Source organism: Phyllobates terribilis, unplaced genomic scaffold, assembly GCF_046119375.1.
Source record: "Phyllobates terribilis strain yellow unplaced genomic scaffold, ASM4611937v1 Scaffold_4__5_contigs__length_816908805, whole genome shotgun sequence".
Classification (NCBI taxonomy): Eukaryota; Metazoa; Chordata; class Amphibia; order Anura; family Dendrobatidae; genus Phyllobates; species Phyllobates terribilis.
The window spans coordinates 143,529,476-143,549,804 of NW_027362764.1; the positions used below are offsets into that span (position 1 = coordinate 143,529,476).

At 41.6% G+C, this 20,329-nt stretch overlaps 1 protein-coding gene across 9 annotated transcripts in view; it reads right to left on the reverse strand.

The window, feature by feature from the left end:
- The window catches only part of LOC141265127 (ATP-binding cassette sub-family B member 5-like), a 1,418,963-nt gene that overhangs the window by 706,631 nt on the left and 692,003 nt on the right, over positions 1–20,329 (reverse strand). For 2 of the 9 annotated variants that reach the window (XM_073677804.1, XM_073677806.1), the window contains exons 21-23: positions 8,845–9,048; positions 7,654–7,754; positions 6,481–6,621 (exon numbers count right to left, since the gene is read on the reverse strand). The exons of the other annotated variants lie outside the window; for them this stretch is intronic. In XM_073677804.1, coding sequence (XP_073533905.1) covers positions 6,481–6,621; positions 7,654–7,754; positions 8,845–9,048 — 446 coding nt within the window. The remainder of the gene's footprint in view (positions 1–6,480; positions 6,622–7,653; positions 7,755–8,844; positions 9,049–20,329) is intronic. 9 annotated transcript variants of the gene reach the window in all.

The window sequence follows — 20,329 nt, forward strand, 5'->3', positions numbered from 1 at the left end:
GCATTGACCTGGTCTCTAATCTGAGCTGCTGTTAACCTGCGATTTCTGTGGCTGGTGACTTGGATAAACTTATCCTCAGAAGCAGAGGTGACTCTTGGTCTTCCTTTCCTGGGGTGGTCCTCATGTGAGCCAGTTTCTTTGTAGCGCTTGATGGTTTTTGCAACTGCACTTGGGGACACTTTCAAAGTTTTCCCAATTTTTCAGACTGACTTACCTTCATTTCTTAAAGTAATGATGGCCACTCGTTTTTCTTTACTTAGCTGCTTTTTTCTTGCCATGATACAAATTCTAACAGTCTATTCAGTAAGACTATCAGCTGTGTATCCACCAGACTTCTGCACAACACAACTGATGGTCCCAACCCCATTTATAAGGCAAGAAATCCCACTTATTAAACATGACAGGGCACACATGTGAAGTGAAAACCATTTCCGGTGACTACCTCTTGAAGCTCATCAAGAGAATGCCAAGAGTGTGCAAAGCAGTCATTAAAGCAAAAGGTGGCTACTTTGAAGAACCTAGAATATAGACATATTTTCAATTGTTTCACACTTTTTTGTTAAGTATATAATTCCACATGTGTTAATTCATAGTTTTGATGCCTTCAGTGTGAACGTACAATTTTCATAGTTATGAAAATACAGAAAAATCTTTAAATAAGAAGGTGTGTCCAAACTTTTGGTCTGTACTGTATATATATATATATATATATATATATATATACATATATATATATATATATATATATATATATTTTTTTTTACAGGTACTATGGTACCCGGGTCCGGAGGAGAGTCTCCTCTTCTCCAGACCCGGGTACCATCCGCACATTGAAATGCATGTTATCCGAATGTACAGATGCAGTGATGCGGATTCCTTGCGTTCCAATGCAAGTCAATAGCGGTGAAAACACAGCGCTTCCGCAAAATAATTGGTAGCACTGTGGATTTTTCCGCAATGATAATCCGCAGCGGAAGTTTCTGCAGCATGTGCACAGCACATGCGGATTATAATTAGGGAACACGGCAGACATTCTACCAAGCGTTTTTTAAGAGTTTCTGCAGCGGAATTGCCGCTGCGGAAACGCTTAAAAAACGCATAGTGGGCACACAGCCTTATACTTACCAGCTGCCGTCTTCATCTTTTATCTGCACTGCTCCTACCAGTCTCCAGCAGTTAGCGACCTGCCACATATCTGCATTCATTGATGGTGCGAGCTGGAGGTTACTTTTCAGTGTAAGTCTATGACAGCCAGAAGAAGGCTCTCATAGACATGCATTGAAAGCTTGTGATAGTTTTATCTGACTTATGGTCACTCCAAAGTTGAAGTCACAAGTAGGAAGTGGAGCGGTGCAGGGAAAAGCTTCAGACGGCAGATGGTGAGTATATTAAATACAGGGACTTTGTAGCGCCACTCCAGCACTGCAATCAAAAAAACACTGGAGTGGTGCTTTAAATATATTCTCAAACATGTTTTATAGAATCTTTTTGACAAGTCGAGATGGGGAAGACTTACATTTAAGCAAAACCAAAGAAACTGTCCTGCACACGTTGGTGTAAGTGCAATGTGTATGTGCACAGTCACACTGTGGCTATTTAACAGAGCATGACTGTTAAATGGCCACAGTGTGAACGTTCACCTACACATTGCAGTTATATTTGGATGAGCTGGCCCATTTCTTTGGTTTCATCTACATAGTTTTATTTTAGGCAGTTGTTGAAACAGTCAGGTTTAGGTCCTACTCTGCCCTCCTCTATTTTGAGGTCTGCTGGCACATAGTGAGGTGAACTGCAAGAGTTACTCCTGAACTGTAACCTACTATAGTGCAATGTGAAGCACCAAAACATAAGATATTTCTATAGTACCAATAAATGTAGCCCATAAAACCATGAGTTAACCTAAAAGTATATAAAAGTTTATTAGGTAAACATGGACACCAATAAAAACCAATTAAAAAACAAACAACAACCTCAATGAGGAAGTGTAAGTATATGTGAAGCTTCCACCTCTGTGTAATCACAAGATTGCAAGCACAAATAACAAGTTGGTTGTGCACACAGGTTTTTTTTGCAACAAATGCCTCCTGCATACAAGTATAACAAACATGCATATTAAGGTACATATAACATGTTAAAAAGGGCATGTAAGTATAACTGTCATGCATTCACAATACATATCACATGTGCGACCCTAATGCAGGACTATACAGCATAAATATTATAGCTATACATGTATCAATATACTCCTAGACCAGTAGTGTACCCCTTGGTCCGTTTCTAGATTAATAATCAGATCCTATATACCACCCATGACTATTGAGTGTCTAGAGACATATGGAATAAACTGGCATTGTAGCAACCTGTGAATAGAAAAGAGTGGGAACCTGAAGATATAAAAGGGAAACCCCACGCGTTACGCCTTTTCAGGCTTCCTCAGGAGTATAGGCCCCAGGTTATACCAGTCATGGTATTTGTACCATAAGTGATTAAATAAATGAAAAATTCAGATCACATAGTGTGTTAATCAACACACAACTCACCCCCTATGGGCAATCACTGTCACTGCATCCTGACTGCTGCAGCAATTGTTACTTCAGCATTTGTCCCTGAGCTCAGAGACCAGAAGCAACGAGTGTGAGCACACCCCCGGGAATCAAGGCTCATCCAGGGAATACTTGTTCCCGCAATTTTTGTTTTTGAGCTCAGAAACCAGAAGCGTGTAATACATATAAACACACCCCTGGGAACCAAGACACATAAAAAGTGTCCAAGGAATATTTGTTTCTGGTTAAATAAATGCATATTTTGTAGAGATAACGGCGCAATTCAGTAGAAATCCACTGGTGTGAGTTGTGTGTTGATTAACACACCATGTGATCAGAATTTTTCATTTATTTAATCACTTAGTGGTAGATAGGATCTGATTATTAACCTAGAAACGGACAAAGGGGTACACTACTGGTCTAGGGGTATATTGATACATGTATCGCTATAATATTTATGCTGCATAGTCCTGCATTAGGGTCGCACATGTGATATGTATTTTGAACGCATGACAGTTATACTTACATGCCCTTTTTAACATGTTCTGTGTATGTACCTTAATATGCATGTTTGTTATACTTGTATGCAGGAGGCATTTGTTGCAAAAAACTGTGTGCACAACCAACTTGTTATTTGTGCTTACAATCTTGTGATTAGTGGCTTACACAGAGGTGGAAACTTCACATATACTCACACTTCCTCATTGAGGTTGTTTGTTTTTAATTGGTTTTTAATGGTGTCCATATGTTAACCTAATAAACTTTGTATATACTTTTTCTTTAACTCATGGTTTTATGGGCTACATTTAGGCTGCGTGCCCACTATGCGTTTTTCAAGCGTTTTTGCCGCAGAATTTCCGCAGCGAAAACGCTTAAAAAATGCTTGGTAATACGTGTCCCATGGTCCACAATGATAATCCGCATGTGCTGTGCACATGCTGCGGACATTTCCGCTGCGGATTATCATTGCGGAAAAATATGCTGCATGTCCATTAATTTTGCGGACACGCAGCGTAATCACCGCCATTGACTTGCATTGGACCGCGTGACATCCGCATCACTGCATCTGTACATGCGGATATCACACGGTTCAATGTGCGGATGGTACCCAGGTCTGGAGGAGAGGAGACTCTCATCCAGACCCAGGTACCATAGAACCTGTTAAAAAAATAATTTAAAATAAAAAAAAAGATTATACTTACCTTCCGATGTTCTCCCGGTGTTTTCTCCCCTCCGTCTGGTTTGCTGTATGGGTTGCGGTGTTGTGAAGGACCTGCCATGATGTCATTGAGTCATGTGACCTGTCACATGACTCAATGACGTCACCGCAGGTCCTTCACAACACCGTGAGTCGCTCAAGACACCGGACGCAGCAGAGAAAACACCGGGAGGACATCGGAAGGTGAGTATAATCTTTATTTTTTATATTTTACCATTCTTATTCTTTTTTTTTAAACTAACTTGGTCACACTAAATAAATCCATGCCGGTTGCATGGATTTATATAGTGTGAACAAGTTGTCATGCACTTTTCCAAGTAATGCTAAAATCGCTTGAAAAAGCGCTTGATAACCCGCATGCAGAAATGCATGCAAAAACGCTTGACAAACGCTTCTACCTGGCAGGAAAAACGCATGTAAAAACCGTATGCGTTTTTCCTGCCAGGGAGAAGCGGAAAAAATATGCATTTCTGCATATTCAAGGCACATAGCTTTATTGGTACTATAGAAATATCTTATGTTTCGGTGCTTCACATTGCACTATAGTAGGTTACAGTTAGTTCAGCAGTTTAATTTGTGGGTGCAACTGCACAGAACACTCTTATATACCTTTGTGGTATGCTGACCTTTCCTTTTGTTTCAACTACAAGAGTTCGGGACCATCCTGATTGGGTACACCTTGTCGCAGTGGGATGGCTTTTACACTCTTGATCAAATAGTATCAACTAAGTATCCTGGCTTATTTACATGTAGTATTACTATTGCTATTATTTTTTATTTATTTATAGGGTATTTGCTCATTTCTTTTTATCTTAGGTTCAGACATACATTTAAGTAGTTGAGTCACATTTGATGTCACTCCTGAAGAGATTTAAAACTTCTTTGTCTGAGCATTTACTCATTGAACCACTTAAAAAGAACCTGTCCTCAGGATTTTCTACTTCAAACTAATGGAATGCTTGTAAAGGTGCTATAATGCTAATTAAATCATAATCTTTCTTGTAGTTGATATTTTATATGAATGAGTTACAAGTGCAGTGGGGTGGGCGCTGCATTTATAGCTCTTCTGCCTTCTCACCTCATTCCCTGGAGGAGGAGACGTCACTGGGAGGAGAATATCACTGGAATGAGAGAGACTTCATATCTACCATAGTTCTTCAGACTCATTTGCATATCAATTCAAACATTAATTTCTCAGTAACTGAGAAAGTGATTGGCCTTGTAATTATATTACTGGACTTGTCTTTATAGATGAATGTAGCTCTTTCAAACAGTTTGGGGTGCTAGTGGTGACAGATTTCCCTTGGGAAGAGATATCCATTTTTGTAAATACTTGCATTGCACATTAGGCAACAATTCTGGAGGATCTTTTCTTCTAGAAAAAATCTGAAGATGATTTTTCTTTGCTTAAATGGCCACTAGATAACAAGGACTGGATCATTAATACTCAAAGCTGACATTAGTTCTGCACCATTCTGTATAAACCCGGACTCCTGGAAGAGTTGGTAGATCTTCTAGGCTTCTATCAAATTCTCCCCAAAACTTTGGAGGAAGCAATGGAGAGGAAGTGGAAAAGGCTGAAGGGGGCATGGAAGGGTTATGGATGAGAGTGGAAGAGTTGTAGGGTCTGGTCTGAAAAGGGGTCATTGCTACAGATGTAAAAAATTAGCATGAAGTGTGAGACAACATTTCTCCAAGTATCTGTAAAGCAGGGCTGAATTTACAGGTCACGCTGCCCTATGCACTAAACCTCAATATTCCCCTCTTAAAATGATTTCCCAGGATCAGAATAGCTACCTATCCTTATTACTTGTCATCAATATTAGATCATTGGTGATCCATCTCTTCATTCACATCCATAAGATGTTTGAAGGGCCCACGGAGCTTGTGCAAGTGCCGCATCCTTTTCAATATTTATTTTATGTCATCTACCTGCACATTGTAGTAGTAGCATGACTGGGTATTGCAATGCTATCCTATTGAAGTGGATTGCCGAACTGTATAATGCTGCCTGCCCTACGCTAAACAGCATGCAGGTAGATGGCACTACTGACCCTTCAAACCCTTCTGACTAGCCATGTAGACCCTTCATACAAATAATTAGCAGTGTGTCGAGATTCAGACCTTCACAAATCCATCAATCTGATTTTGATGGTCTCTCCTAATAATAGACCCTCAATATTAAGAGAATTCCTTTAACTCCTTCCTGACAAATAACATTTTCTTCAACAGGGATATGCAAATTGTCTCTTTAGAGAGGATAAGGACTAGAACTCTAGCACCACCAATTGGAAGCAGTGATCCTAAATCCTAAGTCTCGCATAATGACTTTGGATAAAAGCCAAACCAGAATCTCAATTTTCAGACACTGTGTTTCGGGGTGTTGCCCCTCATCAGTGCAAAGTACGAGATCTGATTTGGCTAGATGAGAGGCTCTGGACTGGGATCTAAGGGGTAATGTGTCTCCATGACTTGTCACTCTCCACAAAGAGAAACGCTACCCTATAGACCTTCAATAGAGAGAAAGATTTAGTTTGGTGCACTATTGCTATATCTACATTCATTGGCAGGGTAGCTTGTTGGCAAACTCCTGGCCCCAAGCACTCCATGCACATGACCTGACTGCCATCTCATGACCATGCACCTAAGAAGCCTAAAATCAGGGATTATGGCATCAAACCACTGGACATTGACATTACCGTACATGCTGATACTTACAGAATCACTTCTTCCACATTCAATCTTCCCACATTTATTAAATAAGCTCCAAAGCGGTAACTTGCTGCATAGGTAAAAAATATAAATGACTGACTGAAAGCAAAGCAAATCCCATATATCTGGGCCTTTCTTTGTGAATTCCTACACAGTGAGATGAAAAGAAAAAAGATGTACTTCATTAATGGTATCGTAGTGGATAGACGAGAAGAAATGAGCGGGCCCTGTTGGTAGTAGAGATAAATACAAGTATGTAGAGCTCTAGGTTAGGATGTGTCACTTTCCTAAGGAATCACATAGCTGGTCATTTTTATTGGGAGGGTATGGCAATATTTTTCTATTTTTTTAAATAATTTTTTCTCGCTTTCTTTCCCAACACTCATCGGTTTGAAGCGTTATTACTGATCACTGCACAGCTGCTGGCCGGGAGTGCGGCTGCGCAGGAAAACGTAACAAGTGATATGACACTAATTTTTTTTACATTTATGGTAGTTTTATTCCCATTCCTTGGATCAGTTGAAGTCCCAAAGGCCAAGACAAGCAAAATAAACTCTTTAAATTACAAAATTAAATATGTCTTCACCTAACAATCAGAAAAGCCTATAAGAGGTTATATAGCCCTTCCCCCTAATTCTAGCAGTATAATTCTGAATTAATAGCAGGAACAAATCAGGTATCATTTTACATTTAATTTAATTAATCTATGATGGAAAATATAATTTTATGCTGTATATAAAAAATATGGGGATCTCTCTGTTATAAGACCCGCACACATCGCCAATTAGACCAATGTTTTGCATCACAATCTGTAGAAAAAAATTATAATAGGAAAATGAATGCTTCTTTTTCCTAAGTATCTAAGCCAGATTTTGGCTTCAAAATATTGATATAATAAAACTAACCAAATCTGCAATTTGTTAATACAGTAAGTGCTAACATGTTTTATTCTAACCCATGATCAGTACCCAACTTTCTGCATGTTCAGGTAACACCTGATTTCATCCACAAATTGTGCTACCTTTTTTTTTGTCTTTGTGAGTTCTATGCTAATATATTATTTTATTATTGTTTGAACTTACTATTTTTCCATTATTTTTTCTGAATAACGGGCAATATTTGTAACACTATAGTATAGACAGAATACATCGAATTCTGTAATGATTGGAGATACCAGACCTGTATGGATTCTGTAGACTTTCAGTATAATGGTTCTCAAAAGTTGATTCTCTTGTTAAGGACACAACTGTTCGAATATTGTCGACAACTTCAGTTGCAATCTATTAATTTAAACATGGGGGAGAAAATATATTCAAAAATCATGTAATGCCTTTTACAGGATTTACAATTAATGGGAGCCTGTCATGTGAAAATCTTATCTGATCTGCAGGCAGGATGTTATAGAACAGGAGGAAATGATAATATTAATATATATTTTTGTGTGGAAGGTTTCCGGAAAACTTGCATTTTATTCATTGAAGTCCTGCGGGTTTGTATACATATGAGTCCAGTGGGCGGTCCTAATCAGTGATTGGCTCTTCCCTGTATTACTCTGCATGCAGATACAGCTGTCAATCACTGAGTAGGACCGCCCACTGGACTCATACATAAAAACACCATAGATTTCAAGGAATAAAATATAAGTTATATTGAATCTTTTACAACAAACCTATACATCTTTCTGCTCAGCTTCTCCTTCTCTAGGCCATGCTGTCCACGGATTTGCAACATGACAGGTTCCCTTTAAGGTAAGGGAACACACATATTTATGAAACATATTCATGGTCTGCCTATGGGCTGCAAAGTCATGACCCGAATTCAAGAGTCTCATAAATGCTAAGACTCTCACATATGAGGCTGCTGAGTTCAAGTCAGGAGACCAACTGTCCATCACTGGACCATTAATGTCTGTAATGGCAAAGTGGCTTCATTTTGGTTATAGTAGGAGCAAACAGTTTTCTACATGGGATCACTGATAAGTCATCTGCTATAGAATAAGACCTTAAAGACTTAATAGATGCCTATAACCCTGTGCTCAGTGCTTAAAGTTATAACTATGTATACACTACAATATTCATTGATATTAATAGTGGATCTGTAAGTTTACATTACCAGTTTAAATTAATATGTCAGCTTTGGTAATCAAATCTGTTGAACCAATTGATGTTATCCAGTGGAAATGTGTGAGATAACTGGATCAGGGTATGTTTAGGTTCATCAGTAGGAACGTTTTGTAACAACAATGCACACAAGTAATTGTAATTGTGAAACTACGTGGACTTATCAGATATTTTTAGTGTGGAGCAATGTAGATAGCACAGAAAGCAGAGAAGTGCTTTACACTATTAGTAAAGTAACAATTATAAAGACCTTTCCAGCTTCTTGGAGATTCTTTTGATCACGATTAGCAAAGCCGGTAAGAGCACGGGTTTCTAGTAGACCAGAAGCCACAAGGACTGGAGTCATAGCGAGAACCAGCAAAGTCATCTCCCAGCTATAAATAAAAGCGAGTATAATGCAAATTCCCATAGTGGCAAAGTTCTGTGAAAGTAAACCAAGTCTGGATCCTGTTGCCTAAAAAAAATGAAACAAATGTAACTCACATTCTTCTAGAAAACAAATAACAGCCATTACGGTCGTGTGACAAAGTGTTTGCCCCATTCATGATTTATTATTCTTTTGCATGTTTTTTACACTTAAATGTTTCAGATCACAAAACAAATTTAGATAATAAATAGAGAAAGATAACACAAGTAAACACAAAATGCAGTTTTTAAATGAATGTCTTTATTAGCAAGGGAAAAAGAAATCCAAACCTACAGGGCCCTGTGGGAAAAAGTGATTGCCTCCTAGACCTAATAACTGGTTGGGCCACCCTTAGCAGCAACAACTGCAATAAAGCATTTGCGATAACTGGCAACGCTCTGGAGGAATTTTGGTCCACTCATCTTTGCAAAATTGCTGTAATTCAGCGAAACTGGAGGGTTTCCGAGCATGAATCGCCTTTTTAAGGTCATGCCACTGCATCTCATTTGGATTAAGGTCAGGATTTTGACGAGGCCACTCAAAAGCGTTAATTTTATTTTTCTTAAGCCATTCAAAGGTAAATTTGCTGGTGTGTTTTTCCTGAAGCAACAAAACAGCCCCAGATCATTACACTACCACCACTATATTTCCTGTTCGTATAATGTTCCTTTTCTGAAATGCTGTGTTACTTCTAAGTAGTGTTGAGCCACCCCTGTAGTGTTTGAGTTCGGTTCGGAACACCTTCGAACACCGTTAAAACCAATGGCAGGCAAACAAAAACACATAGAAACACATAGAAAACACCTTCAAAGGTGTCCAAAAGCTGAGAAACTGCTCAGAAGACACAACTAACACATGGAAAAGTGACAAGTACATATAGTCATGCGAAAAGAAAAGAGGTGGAGGAGTAAAAGGAGGGGGAGACACAGATTTAGGCATGTCATGCCCTTCTAAAATCCAAAAAGTGAGAAGCCGACACGTTCAGTCCGCTCCTGCCCGTGCCACCTCCGTGTCGCCGGGTTTGTGCCAGAGCCGCGGTGAACCCTGATGGCCAGCCCCCCTCTCCCAATACTGGTGCCTGTCCGCTGGTGGGTCGAGCGAGCCCCCCTGTGGTGGAGGCAGCTCTAAGCTTTTTAATTTAAATTGTCTCTCTAATTTGAATGAATACACTTTAAATCCATTTACAAGGATCTATTGGAGGGCAAGTCTCATGCCAGCAGCCGCGTAATTCCAGCTCCAGTAGCGTCCACTAAAGCTGCTGCAGTTAAAAAGCTTTTATAAGGATCGAGCTCGGCTGTCCACCGCAAGGCATCCTACTGCCAGTCCCAGCCCCTATGCCTTGGGGTGCCTCCTGAAGCTCTTCACTGAGTATCCCGTGGTCCCGAAGCATTTCCTTTGAAAAAATTAAGTGTCCAAACTACAGGTGGTGTAGCTTGCTTAACAGCCGGGATAATCCGCTGACTAGCAGACACTGCTACTAGGCACAAAGTATTTCCTGGGCTAGATGCAGTTAAAAATTTGTAATTAGATACTCTCGTTGGATGCAGAGAAAGCATTCCATAGAGTCTCCTGGCACGCCATATATGATTCTCTTAAAAAGCTTGGGGTAGGGGTCTAGGGGACCATTTTATAGCCAAAATCACGGCCCTGTATCACAATACGTCACCTAGGCTGAAGATAAATGGAACTGTAGCACCCTGAGGGCTCGGTTGCTACAGAGGTATTGCACCTCACCCAGAGGTGTGATATCTCACTCTCAGGTAAGGATGGAGTGTGGATCAGGACCCGACACCTGCATGCATTACACCACATTGCCGTGGGGCAGGGCGACCAATATGCCTCTGAGATGGGCACGACAGTCCCTGTCCCTGGCTGGAGTGGGGGGAGGGAACACTGAGGTAGGGGAACCCTATAGTGCAGGAGCAGGGAGGAAGCAGTTCCTGGGTGCATTGAGAAGGGAGTATAAAAGGTGGGCACCATCTTAGTTCTGTGCAGAGAAGTCTGAACAGAAGTGGCAGGGAGCAGGGGCTCTGCATGAGCTCTGCTCCGGAGGCGGGCCTAGTAACAGAGGCCCAGGCCTGGAAGAGGGAGAAGGAAGGAAGAGGAGCGGAGAAGGCTCCAGGAACGAGGAATGAAGGGATCCCAGGGGTGCGGACGGGCGAGTCGCCACCGCACGCCTGAATCCACCTGCGTGGAGGGGTCAGGCCAAAGGGGGAGACCGGTCCCCGAAACTAGTGGAGGCAGGAAACGACCCTCAGCTAGAAACCGGAGGCTGTTACATTTTATGTGGCGCAGCCCCTTGCTACACCCGCTAGGAAGGCACCACATAGGGTCAGGGAAACTGGCGCCAAGTTTACCAAGAGGAGGCCCGAGACAGCCGGACAGAAGGGTTGGTAAGAAAGGCCAGACAAAGGACACACAAAGGGGGTCCTGTGAAGCGCTCCAAAGTTATCTGGGAGTTGTCTGAGCCCCTCACCTGGTGAGCACAGTACGACGTGGGCAGCCGTTACCTGCAGACGTGGTCTGGATAATAAGAACTGTGAGTAAAGGCCCTGGACTGCATCACTGACTCCGTGTCGTTACTGCTGCTGCCCTGCACCATCACCCCCATCCTCCGCATACACTGCCCTGAGGCTATACTCCTCCCGTGGGGCGTTATGCTACGCTCTGCTGCACCCACAACACCAGCCTCAGCGGTCTGCCCTGCAGCGGCGGTTCACTCTGACCGCAATCCACGGGTGGCGTAGTCGGACATTTAAACATCAAAATCACATAAATAGTTCCGCCACTGGTTTGACCACCCTGAGCCACGGAACCGGGTCGCCGCCACGAAGACTACAACCACCAGCATCCACCAAAAAGGGTCCGGCTCCGGGTGTCCCAAGGCCCAGGGGGTGCATCAGAACATTTTCATCACCTTTCACAATCACCAATGGGACAAGGCAGGGATGTCCTCTGTCCCCTCTCTTATACATCCTAGTGACGGAGCACCTGCTCTCATCAATTCGCCATAACCCCAATATTAGGTGGATTGAGGTGGGAGGCACCGAGTACAAGTGCTCTCTATTTGCTGATGATGTCCTAGTATATATCACTCAATCACATATATCCATCCATGCTGTTATGGCTGAAATAGATCACTTTGTTACATGGTCAAATTTTAAAATCAATGCAGCGAAGACTGAGGCCCTCGATGTCTCCCTCCCCAAATCCATATAGGATTCCATCCAGTCCAACTTTCTCTTTGCCTCTTAGCTTTCTCATGGCTAGGAGGAAATGGTCTTTTACTTGTCCACATCTGAGGGACCGAGGGCTGGCTATTGTGCTTAGACGGGGTTGATAAGGGTGTCCCCGGCAAACTGCCGGTCTGTGAGGAAGATGCAGGTGGACATGTTAGGTTGCCTTGATCCAAAGGTGGTGCTATCGATGTCGGACAGCGCTCAACATCAGCTGGTGTTACCACCTCCAAAGAAAATGATGACCTGCCAATCACGCTGGCTGTTGCGGGTAAAGAGGTGGCAGGTCTGCGCCCCAAAACAGGTGTGACTGCTGTCCCCCCAGTCACAGAGGATGAAGAGGCCGCGGATGCATAAGATATGGCAGATGGTGGTTGGCCCGGCCGGCTAGGCCGCATTGTAACACACTGAGCTTCCCACTGCAACTTATGCTTCATGTCCATGTGCCGGTTCATGCATGAAGTACTCAAACTATGTATTTTTTGGCCTCTACTTAGCTTTTGCTGACAAGTGTTACAGATAACAAGAGTTGGGTCATCTTTATCGATCTGAAAAAATGCCCAGGCTATGCAAGGCTTAGCACCCATGCGACCTGAAGAGCCACCACGACTTGTGGTGAGAGGCAGAGTTGTGTTTGAGAATGCAGTTGTTGACGTGCTTCCAGTACTATGTCTCTGTCCAGGAAGGCACAACCTGACCTCGTCGTCACTAGCATCTTCCTCCACCTCCTCTGCTGACCTCATCTCTTGGCTGACTGTGGGTTGACAGTAAGTGGGATCTCCAACCTCATCATCACCCTGTGCGTTATCACACCCGTCGTCCTCAGAGCCAACCTGTTCCTGCCCTGACAAAAAACTAAAGTTGTCGCTCCAATCAGGTATTTGAGTCTCATCATCGTCTTCCTCATTGTCTCCACCAACAGGAGTTACAGTTTGGGAATGAGGGTCTACATTATGGTCAGAACCTTCTGCGTCTGGTCCTGGATCCGACTCATAAAGATTCTGGGCATCAGTGCAGATCATTTCCTCATCTGGATTCACAGAAGCGCTGGAGTCGACCTCTGATTCCCAGGCTATAGTATGAGTAAACAGCTCTGCAGACTCAACCATCTGTTCTACCTCATACTCAGACGGGCAGCTGGAGATTTGAGAGCTGTGAGGAAGCAAGTGCGATTGGGGTGACACCTTTGAGGACTGGAGTATTTGTGATGTTGAAGTTGATGTGGAGGAGAGCCCACTTAAAGGAGCACTTGATATCTGTTGAAGCACCTGCTGTTTTGGTGCCTCATCTGGAATTTGTAGCGATTGGCGTGGCCGTAAGAAAGGGATCTTATCACATTGTCCGCTAAAAGAACTAGACATTTTAGTTTGGCTGGAAGATGGTCTTTCTTCTGCAGATGTTACTGTTGCTTTAACACCTACCCCACGGACACAACCTTTTTTCCCCTTCCCAACACGCCTATTCCCCTTTCCACCAGCAGCAGGCCTTTTTCCACTCATTTTGGTGGTTAACTAATTCACAACTCTGGAGTTGTTAGCACAAAAAAACAATGGATGGGAACCGAGCAGAGCTGAGTGGCCAAACTGTGGTATTAGGCCAAAACTATTGGCTGGGTTAGATGCAGAAAAAAATTATATTCAATTTGCAACCTGATGGAGGTCAGTATAGATGGACTAATAGAACAAGTCCCACACACAGCTAGAAGCCCAAATATTTTTTCAGAGGTAGATGCAGAAAAAAATTATATTCAGTTTGCAACCTGATGGAGGTCAGTATAGATGGACTAATAGAACAAGTCCCACACACAGCTAGAAGCCCAAATATTTTTTCAGAGGTAGATGCAGAAAAAAAATATATTCAGTTTGCAACCTGATGGAGGTCAGTATAGATGGACTAATAGAGAAATTCCCACACACTGCTAGAAGGCCAAATATTTTTTCAGAGCTAGATGCAGATATAAATTATTTTTAATTTGCAACCTGATGGAGGTCAGTATAGATGGACTAATAGAGAAAGTCCCACACACTGCTAGAAGGCCAAATATTTTTTCAGAGCTAGATGCAGAAAAAAATTATATTCAGTTTGCAACCTGATGGAGGTCAGTATAGATGGACTAATAGAACAAGTCCCACACACAGCTAGAAGGCCAAATATTTTTTTAGAGGTAGATGCAGATAAAAATTATTTTTAATTTGCAGCCTGATGGAGGTTAGTATAGATGAACTAATAGAGAAAGTCCCACACACTGCTAGAAGGCCAAATATTTTTTCAGAGCTAGATGCAGACAAAAAATTATTTTGAATTTGCAACCTGATGGAGGTCAGTATAGATGGACTAATAGAGAAAGTCCCACACACTGCTAGAAGGCCAAATATTTTTTCAGAGCTAGATGCAGAAAAAAATTATATTCAGTTTGCAACCTGATGGAGGTCAGTATAGATGGACTAATAGAACAAGTCCCACACACAGCTAGAAGCCCAAATATTTTTTCAGAGCTAGATGCAGACAAAAAATTATTTTGAATTTGCAACCTGATGGAGGTCAGTATAGATGGACTAATAGAGAAAGTCCCACACACTGCTAGAAGGCCAAATATTTTTTCAGAGCTAGATGCAGACAAAAAATTATTTTGAATTTGCAACCTGATGGAGGTCAGTATAGATGGACTAATAGAGAAAGTCCCACACACTGCTAGAAGGCCAAATATTTTTTCAGAGCTAGATGCAGATAAAAATTATTTTTAATTTGCAACCTGATGGAGGTCAGTATAGATGGACTAATAGAGAAAGTCCCACACACTGCTAGAAGGCCAAATATTTTTTCATAGCTAGATGCAGAAAAAAATTATATTCAGTTTGCAACCTGATGGAGGTCAGTATAGATGGACTAATAGAACAAGTCCCACACACAGCTAGAAGCCCAAATATTTTTTCAGAGGTAGATGCAGAAAAAAAATATATTCAGTTTGCAACCTGATGGAGGTCAGTATAGATGGACTAATAGAACAAGTCCCACAAACAGCTAGAAGCCCAAATATTTTTTCAGAGGTAGATGCAGAAAAAAATTATATTCAGTTTGCAACCTGATGGAGGTCAGTATAGATGGACTAATAGAACAAGTCCCACACACAGCTAGAAGCCCAAATATTTTTTCAGAGGTAGATGCAGAAAAAAATTATATTCAGTTTGCAACCTGATGGAGGTCAGTATAGATGGACTAATAGAACAAGTCCCACACACAGCTAGAAGCCCAAATATTTTTTCAGAGGTAGATGCATAAAAAAATTATATTCAGTTTGCAACCTGATGGAGGTCAGTATAGATGGACTAATAGAACAAGTCCCACACACAGCTAGAAGCCCAAATATTTTTTCAGAGGTAGATGCAGAAAAAAATTATATTCAGTTTGCAACCTGATGGAGGTCAGTATAGATGGACTAATAGAACAAGTCCCACACACAGCTAGAAGCACAAATATTTTTTCAGAGGTAGATGCAGAAAAAAAATATATTCAGTTTGCAACCTGATGGAGGTCAGTATAGATGGACTAATAGAGAAATTCCCACACACTGCTAGAAGGCTAAATATTTTTTCAGAGCTAGATGCAGATATAAATTATTTTTAATTTGCAACCTGATGGAGGTCAGTATAGATGGACTAATAGAGAAAGTCCCACACACTGCTAGAAGGCCAAATATTTTTTCAGAGCTAGATGCAGACAAAAAATTATTTTGAATTTGCAACCTGATGGAGGTCAGTATAGATGGACTAATAGAGAAAGTCCCACACACTGCTAGAAGGCCAAATATTTTTTCAGAGCTAGATGCAGATATAAATTATTTTAAATTTGCAACCTGATGCAGGTCAGTATAGATGGACTAAAAGAACAAGTCCCACACACTGCTAGAAGGCCAAATATTTTTTCAGAGGTAGATGCAGAAAAAAATTATATTCAGTTTGCAACCTGATGGAGGTCAGTATAGATGGACTAATAGAACAAGTCCCACACACAGCTAGAAGCCCAAATATTTTTTCAGAGCTAGATGCAGACAAAAAATTATTTTGAATTTGCAACCTGATGGAGGTCAGTATAGATGGACTAATAGAGAAAGTCCCACACACTGCTAGAAGGCCAAATATTTTTTCAGAGCTAGATGCAGACAAAAAATTATTTTGAATTTGCAACCTGATGGAGGTCAGTATAGATGGACTAATAGAGAAAGTCCCACACACTGCTAGAAGGCCAAATATTTTTTCAGAGCTAGATGCAGATAAAAATTATTTTTAATTTGCAACCTGATGGAGGTCAGTATAGATGGACTAATAGAGAAAGTCCCACACACTGCTAGAAGGCCAAATATTTTTTCATAGCTAGATGCAGAAAAAAATTATATTCAGTTTGCAACCTGATGGAGGTCAGTATAGATGGACTAATAGAACAAGTCCCACACACAGCTAGAAGCCCAAATATTTTTTCAGAGGTAGATGCAGAAAAAAAATATATTCAGTTTGCAACCTGATGGAGGTCAGTATAGATGGACTAATAGAACAAGTCCCACAAACAGCTAGAAGCCCAAATATTTTTTCAGAGGTAGATGCAGAAAAAAATTATATTCAGTTTGCAACCTGATGGAGGTCAGTATAGATGGACTAATAGAACAAGTCCCACACACAGCTAGAAGCCCAAATATTTTTTCAGAGGTAGATGAAGAAAAAAAATATATTCAGTTTGCAACCTGATGGAGGTCAGTATAGATGGACTAATAGAACAAGTCCCACACACAGCTAGAAGGCCAAATATTTTTTCAGAGGTAGATGCAGATAAAAATTATTTTTAATTTGCAGCCTGATGGAGGTTAGTATAGATGAACTAATAGAGAAAGTCCCACACACTGCTAGAAGGCCAAATATTTTTTCAGAGCTAGATGCAGACAAAAAATTATTTTGAATTTGCAACCTGATGGAGGTCAGTATAGATGGACTAATAGAGAAAGTCCCACATACTGCTAGAAGGCCAAATATTTTTTCAGAGCTAGATGCAGACATAAATTATTTTAAATTTGCAACCTGATGCAGGTCAGTATAGATGGACTAATAGAACAAGTCCCACACACTGCTAGAAGGCCAAATATTTTTTCAGAGGTAGATGCAGAAAAAAATTATATTCAGTTTGCAACCTGATGGAGGTCAGTATAGATGGACTAATAGAACAAGTCCCACACACAGCTAGAAGCCCAAATATTTTTTCAGAGGTAGATGCAGAAAAAAAATATATTCAGTTTGCAACCTGATGGAGGTCAGTATAGATGGACTAATAGAGAAAGTCCCACACACTGCTAGAAGGCCAAATACTTTTTCAGAGCTAGATGCAGACAAAAAATTATTTTGAATTTGCAACCTGATGGAGGTCAGTATAGATGGACTAATAGAGAAAGTCCCACACACTGCTAGAAGGCCAAATATTTTTTCAGAGCTAGATGCAGATAAAAATTATTTTTAATTTGCAACCTGATGGAGGTCAGTATAGATGGACTAATAGAGAAAATCCCACACACTGCTAGAAGGCCAAATATTTTTTCAGAGCTAGATGCAGATAAAAATTATTTTTAATTTGCAACCTGATGGAGGTCAGTATAGATGGACTAATAGAGAAAGTCCCACACACTGCTAGAAGGCCAAATATTTTTTCATAGCTAGATGCAGAAAAAAATTATATTCAGTTTGCAACCTGATGGAGGTCAGTATAGATGGACTAATAGAACAAGTCCCACACACAGCTAGAAGCCCAAATATTTTTTCAGAGGTAGATGCAGTTAAAAATTATTTTTAATTTGCAACCTGATGGAGGTCAGTATAGATGGACTAATAGAGAAAGTCCCACACACTGCTAGAAGGCCAAATATTTTTTCAGAGCTAGATGCAGACAAAAAATTATTTTGAATTTGCAGTGTGATGGAGGTCAGTATAGATGGACTAATAGAACAAGTCCCACACACTGCTAGAAGGCCAAATATTTTTTCAGAGCTAGATGCAGAAAAAAATTCTATTCAGTTTGCAACCTGATGGAGGTCAGTATAGATGGACTAATAGAACAAGTCCCACACACTGCTAGAAGCCCAAATATTTTTTCAGAGCTAGATGCAGAAAAAAATTATATTCAATTTGCAACCTGATGGAGGTCAGTATAGATGGACTAATAGAATGATGCTATGCCCAAAAGATTTTACTTCACTAGGTGCAGTAAAAAAATTGTAATTCTATACACAGGTGGTATATCTTGCAACACAGATAGGCTACTCCACTGACTAACACACTCTGCAATAGGCCAAAAAGGATTAGCTTTGCTAGATTCAGCCAAATGCTGTAAAAAAACTTGCACAGCACTGCCACAGACCTGCCTGGCAAAAACTGATAGGAACTGATGTAACCTAGTCCTGAAAAGGACTGCAATTACAATTCGTCTTTACTCCCACAATCTATCTATTTAAGAGCACAGACCTGCCTGATAAAAGTCGTAGGAAATGCTGTAACCTAGTCCTTAAAAGGACTGCAATCACAACTATTCCCTACTCCCAAGCTATCTGTAGATTTGTGCGAAAATTGGCTTGAAATTAACAAGGTATAGCGCACACAGCAAAATCGGTGCCGTCTAACACGCAGCTGCAGCAGTGAGAAAATGGTGGCGACGGGGAAAATGGCTTGGTCTTATAGGGCAAGGACATGTGACATACACTGCCAATGACACATGTCCTTGCTTGTGTGAAAAAAAGCACTTCGCTCCGTGTGTGCGCTGCTGATAGGCTGACAGATTGCACCTCCCCACTGTAAATGCGGGAAAGAGAAAAAAAAATGGAGATCTTCATTATTCCTGCAGAGATCCATCCCCTGCCCCTCCCCCCACCCCGCTGTACACTCAAACTGCGTATTAACATTAATTTTCATCATTACTGAGAAAAAATCCAGTTATGATTTTGGTGCACGAACAGTTATCGAACATAACCTCGAACAGCCGAATTTTTCTCAAATCGTTCGTGTTCGCCGAACGGCTCGAACACCGCCCCAAACAGCTCGAATTTGAGATTGGCGAACAGTTCGAGTAGAACAACGCTTATCTCTACTTCTAAGCCAGATGTAATAGGTAGTGATGAGCGAATATGTTCGAAATCCGATCTCAAGAGTTAAGTTCGGCACGAATGTGGCACATTCGGATTCGTGAACGGAAAGTCGAGCATTTTTACTTAAATTCGGGAAAAATCATCAACGTTCAGTGAATTAGTGTTGGAACGTGATTGCGGGACAACTACAGCATTTTTAAGAGTATAGTGCCTGTGTATGATAAGCGGAAGGACGTGTTAGATAAGTGAAGGCGCATGGGAGGGCTCAGAACAGGTCAGATCAGTGGGGCACTAGGAGCCGGGCAATAGGGAGACGATGGGGGTAGTAGTGGCAACCTGGTCCGTTGCTCAGGGTGGTCAGACTGATGGTAGTCTGCTATGTGCTGTTCATGTTGTCCGACTATGCCACCCGTGGATTGCGGTTATTATGAACCGCCACTGCAAGGCAATCCCCTGAGGCTGATGGTGTACGCAGCTGAGGTTGTTTAACTCCCCACGGGAAGAGTGTAGCCCCAGGGTTGTGAAATGGATGATGGGGGTGATGGTGCAGGGAGTCCCAGTACCAGTAGTGCTGGAGAGCGAGAAAGTACACAGACAACGTACTGCAATCCAATGGCTTTTACTCACAGTTCATGTGCTCCGGGTCACTTCTGCACAGGTAGTGACCGCCCGAGCTGTGTTGAGTCCACCAGGTGTGGGGCTCGGTCAACTCCCAGGCAGTTCAGAAGTATGGCTCAGGACCCCTTTCTGTCCTTTCTCTGGCCTGCCTCACCAGTGACCCACTTTTGTCCAGCTGCCGAGAATCTGCGCGGGTAAACGTGGGCCCCGTTCCCCGCTGTCCTATATTGTGCCTTCCTAGCAGGTTTGATGAGGTGTCGCACCAATAAATGATCACGACCTCCGGTCTTTGGCTGAGGGTAGTTTCTCCTCCACCAACTTGGGATCCGGTACCCTTAATCTGCCTGACCCTTCACCCGGT